Genomic DNA, 5000 nt, shown 5'->3' with positions numbered 1-5000 from the left:
ATTTCCTGTCTTGTTATTCTCTATTTTTGTTATATTAAATTTCCTCCGTTTTCTCTTCTAGTTTTCTTTTGATTTTTTGAGTTTCTTTAGTTTTAATCTTGAGTTTTTTTTTCCTTCACATATTCTACGTTATCGCGAGTTTAATTTCTTTCATTTTTTTGTTTTTATTTTCTTTCCACGCTGTTCGTTATCTTGAACCTTCCGTTCTTATTTTTACATTTTTCTTTGTCTTGAATTTCCTTCCTTGATATATTCTTTTAATTTTTCCCCCTTTTCTCCCCATCATCGGTGGTATTTTGTATTTCCTTCATTTTCTCTTTTGTTTCTTTTGCTTTATCATTCTGCTTACTTTATCCACCGTCTTTCTTCTCTTGAGTATTGTTGATGTGCTCTCCTGTTGTTGTTGTTTTTTTTCCTTCCTGCCCCCGGCGAAATCAGGAATAAATTCCCTTTGTTTTATCCAATTTTATCTCGTTTTTTTACTGTTTTATTTGTTCTTTTCTATTCCTCTTTTTATCTTCAATTTCTTTTCTGTCTCTTATTTCTCTTTTTGAATTTTGGTCTTTTTATTTTACTGCACTTTTCTGTGTTTTCTTGTCTTGGGGGGGGGGAGGACAGGTCTGTTTTTACATCAATACGCATGTATGCTAGTCTGCTTATGCATTGCCATGCACAGACAATGCTAGATAATGAGGTTCGAGCTAAATTTTATATACCAAAGGAAAATTCTTATTTGTATATCATGTTTATAGTATATCTCTAAGACTCCTATTATATGTCAAAGGAAAGTTCTCCTTATTTGTTTATCGTATTTATAGTATATATATCTTCAACCCACTTTCAAAAAGGGCGAATCGTGATGGCGTTCGTGTCCCGCCATCTTTAAAGGGACGAGGAGCTGTTGCGCCGAGCCTCAAGAGTGCTGAGTCACGGAGGGTCGATCTAGACTATAGAAAAAGTTCTCGCTGAAGACACTCGCTGCTTTGTGTTGGCACCGATCGACTTGCTCTTCCTTTGCCTCGAGTCCCTGCGTGAACACCTGTTATGACAGGGGCTGAGGAGCCTTTTTTTGCTCTAGTTTTATTTTTTTTTTTGGCATTGGTTGCGTACTCTTCACTCAGATTTGAAGAAACACACACATAAGCGAACATGCTTTCAGACTCACTAAATTACACAAATGCATTATGGTTTAGGTTCCTCGCCTACATGATACAGATCGTAAAAAAATAAATCTATTGAATATAACCCACGTCTTATCTTTATGAAAATTCTTACAAAATAGATCATGGTTGAGAACACAATCACTGGTATTTAAGAACTTGCTTATGTTTTGGATATCCATAATTCACGGAAAAAAAGTAAAAGAGTGACAGCACAAAATACAGATAGTATAGAGGGAAACCGCGTAAGACATACCATCCTAAAGTGAACACCGCCCGACATGGCTTGGGATAAACTCGAAACTCCTTGAGATCCTACCCACTGCAGAAAGTTCTTGGCGTGAAATACAGGGAAACCCACAGATAACCGAAAGTAGTAAGCGACGGGAAGTATATGCAAAAAAAAACATAGAAATTAGTAAAGACCGAATTGGACACCTCACTCCAGAAGAACATTATGAAAATGGTAATAGAAATGCAATGGTTATTAAGATGGCTATAGCGATGGTTGTAAAAATGATAATGAAAATGGAAATAAATTATAATAAAAACGGTTATGAATATGGAGGATCAGCGGGCTAAGGTGACTCGTGGTGCGCCCGCTTGTTTGACTTGTGTAACCTTTTTCCGTTCGCCTTTTACAATTTCCCGGGACAATCTGCTGGACGTGGTGGAAGCGACATCCGGCGGTGTGGAGAAACGTTATTGAATGTGTCGCTTTTTACCCATTTAGTTTATTCCTTTAGTTTATTTATTTATTTTTATATTTAGTCTTTATTTATCTATTTATTTGTTTACTCTGTATTCCTTTCATGTCTTATTTATTTCGTTTTCCTTATACACATACAGTAAATACAAAGCCATACTCAAATACATTTATTCTTACGTATTTTGCATGGTATTTTTGTTTATGTGTTATTTTTCGTACGCTGTCTCTAATTAACACTATTTTCCCTACCCCCTCTTTCTCTCTCTGATGCTACCCGGGCGTGCGGGCGTTTGGGCGCGCAGGGTGGAGCGGGAGGGCATGCGAATCGGATGTGGACGAGTGCCTGACCACGCCCTGTCTGCATGACGCGGTCTGTCTCAACACACCCGGGAGCTTCGCTTGCGCATGTCAGTTTGGTAAGTCAGAACATCGACGTTCTTCCCCCTTCCGTTAGATACGATCTGCGTTTTTTTTTTCCTTTTTTTGTTTTTTCCTTTTCCCCTTTTTCTCTCCTTCCCCCACCTCTCCCCAGGGAGAGAGAGAGCGAGAGAGAACCGCGTTAAGGACATACATCTAAAGTGAAAAAACCGCCCGACATGGCTTGGGATAAACTCGAAACTCCTTGAGATCCTACCCACTGCAGAAAATTATGGGCGTGAAATACAGGGAAACCCACAGATAACAGAAAGTAGTAAGCGACGGGAAGTATATGTAAAAAAAAAACATAGAAATTAGTAAAGACCGAATTGGACACCTCACTCCAGAAGAACATTATGAAAATGGTAATAAAAATGCAATGGTTATTAAGATGGCTATAGCGATGGTTGTAAAAATGATAATGAAAATGGAAATAAATTATAATAAAAACGGTTATGAATATGGGGATTCAGACGGCTATGGTGACTCGTGTGCGCATGTTTGACTTGTGACCTTTTCCGTTACGACCTTTTACACTTTCCCGGGACTAACTCTGGCTGGCGTGGTGGAAGCGACATCCGGCGGTGTGGAGAAACGTTATTGAATGTGTCGCTTTTTACCCATTTAGTTTATTCCTTTAGTTTATTTATTTATTTTTATATTTAGTCTTTATTTATCTTTTTATTTGTTTACTCTGTATTCCTTTCATGTCTTATTTATTTCGTTTTCCTTATACACATACAGTAAATACAAAGCCATACTCAAATACATTTATTCTTACGTATTTTGCATGGTATTTTTGTTTATGTGTTATTTTTCGTACGCTGTCTCTAATTAACACTATTTTCCCCACCCCCTCTTTCTCTCTCTGATGCTACCCGGGCGTGCGGGCGTTTGGGCGCGCAGGGTGGAGCGGGAGGGCATGCGAATCGGATGTGGACGAGTGCCTGACCACGCCCTGTCTGCATGACGCGGTCTGTCTCAACACACCCGGGAGCTTCGCTTGCGCATGTCAGTTTGGTAAGTCAGAACATCGACGTTCTTCCCCCTTCCGTTAGATACGATCTGCGTTTTTTTTTCCTTTTTTTGTTTTTTCCTTTTCCCCTTTTTTCTCTCCTTCCCCCACCTCTCCCCCGGAGATGAGCGAGCGAGTGATAGAGTCCCATATAGATTATATCTATATTCTATATCTTTATATCTATCTCTCTTTCTTCTCTCTCTCTCTCTCTTCTCTCCCCCCCCCCCCCCCCCCCCCCTCCCCCCCCCCCCCCCCCCCCCCCCCCCCCCCCCCCCCCCCCCCCCCCCCCCCCCCCGCCCCCCCCCCCCCCAGAGGGAGGAGAGAGAGAGAGAGAGAGAGAGAGAGAGAGAGAGAGAGAGAGAGAGAGAGAGAGAGAGAGAGAGAGAGAGAGAGATAATTTTGAGAGAATGAGAAGAGAGAGAGAAAGAGAAAAGAAGAGAGAGAGAGAAGGAAAGAGAGAAGAGAGAGGAGGAGAAGAGAAGAGAGAGAAAGAGGAGAGTGAGAGAGAGAGAGGAGAGGACCGAGAGAGAGAGAGAGAGAGAGAGAGAGAGAGAGAGAGAGAGAGAGAGAGAGAGAGAGAGAGAGAGACAGAGAGCGAGAGAGAGAAACAGAGACAGAGAGCGAGAGATAGATAGATAGATAGATAGATAGATAGATAGATAGAGAGTAAAGGAAGAAGAGAGAAAAAAGAGATAGCGAGCAAGAGCGAGAAGGAGAGAGAGAGGCAGAGAGCGAGAGAGAGAGAGAGAGAGAGAGAGAGAGAGAGAGAGAGAGAGAGAGAGAGAGAGAGAGAGAGAGAGAGAGAGAGAGAGAGAAAGGGGGAAGAGAGTGGGGGTGAAAATGAGATTCTCAGAGATAAGAATTACCCAGCTGTTATGTGAAGCAAAGAGAGACATCCATACATCGCATTTCTTCAGCAACAGCTTAATACAAACACAGTTCCCCCAACGAGATCCTTTCATTCGCATTATTTCCTCGAAAATCCTGCAATCCTTCTTCCCCCATCCTACAACCGCCACACTATGCCCGCCCACTCCACTAATCCTACACATCCTATTTACTCCCCCCCCCCCCTCAGGATACACAGGGAGGCTGTGCGAGGACGCTGTCGTGTTCTGTGAGGACAACCCGTGCGAGAATGGTGCCCTCTGCGTCATGGAGAATAACAACGCGACCTGTTACTGCGTGCCGGACTTCCACGGGTCTCAGTGCCAGGACCAGTATAACGACTGCCTCCCTTACGCTCCCAGGTGAGGTTTCGAAGGGAGAGGGGAGCGACTGCCTCCCTTACGCTCCCAGGTGAGGTTTGGAAGGGAGAGGGGAGGAGGGGAGGGGAAGGAAGGGGAGGGACAGAAAAGGAGGAAGACCAGACCAGTATAACGACTGCCTCCCTTACGCTCCCAGGTGAGGTTTCGAAGGGAGAGGGGAGCGACTGCCTCCCTTACGCTCCCAGGTGAGGTTTGGAAGGGAGAGGGGAGGAGGGGAGGGGAAGGGAGGGGAGGGACAGAAAAGGAGGAAGACCAGACCAGTATAACGACTGCCTCCCTTACGCTCCCAGGTGAGGTTTGGAAGGGAGAGGGGAGCGACTGCCTCCCTTACTCTCCCAGGTGAGGTTTGGAAGGGAGAGGGGAGCGACTGCCTCCCTTACTCTCCCAGGTGAGGTTTCGAAGGGAGAGGGGAGCGACTGCCACCCTTA

The 5000-nt window shown here is 43.9% G+C and overlaps 1 protein-coding gene across 2 annotated transcripts in view; it reads left to right on the top strand.

Moving 5' to 3' along the window:
* The window catches only part of LOC122260069 (uncharacterized), a 51107-nt gene that overhangs the window by 19575 nt on the left and 26532 nt on the right, over positions 1–5000 (top strand). The window contains exons 6-7 of one of the 2 annotated variants that reach the window (XM_086540033.1): positions 2172–2285; positions 4383–4554. In XM_086540033.1, the coding sequence (XP_086396159.1) occupies positions 2172–2285; positions 4383–4554 (286 nt within the window). Of the gene's footprint in view, positions 1–2171; positions 2286–2726; positions 3307–4382; positions 4555–5000 lie in introns of those variants that run through there. The other variant, XM_086540034.1, reaches the window with a different exon arrangement.

The sequence above is a fragment of the Penaeus japonicus genome, unplaced genomic scaffold (genome assembly GCF_977035675.1).
Source record: "Penaeus japonicus unplaced genomic scaffold, GWHDUDI00000001_assembly GWHDUDI00000009, whole genome shotgun sequence".
Taxonomy (NCBI): domain Eukaryota; kingdom Metazoa; phylum Arthropoda; class Malacostraca; order Decapoda; family Penaeidae; genus Penaeus; species Penaeus japonicus.
Note: the sequence above shows the minus strand (reverse complement) of the source record. Positions and strands in the feature narration are given on the sequence as shown.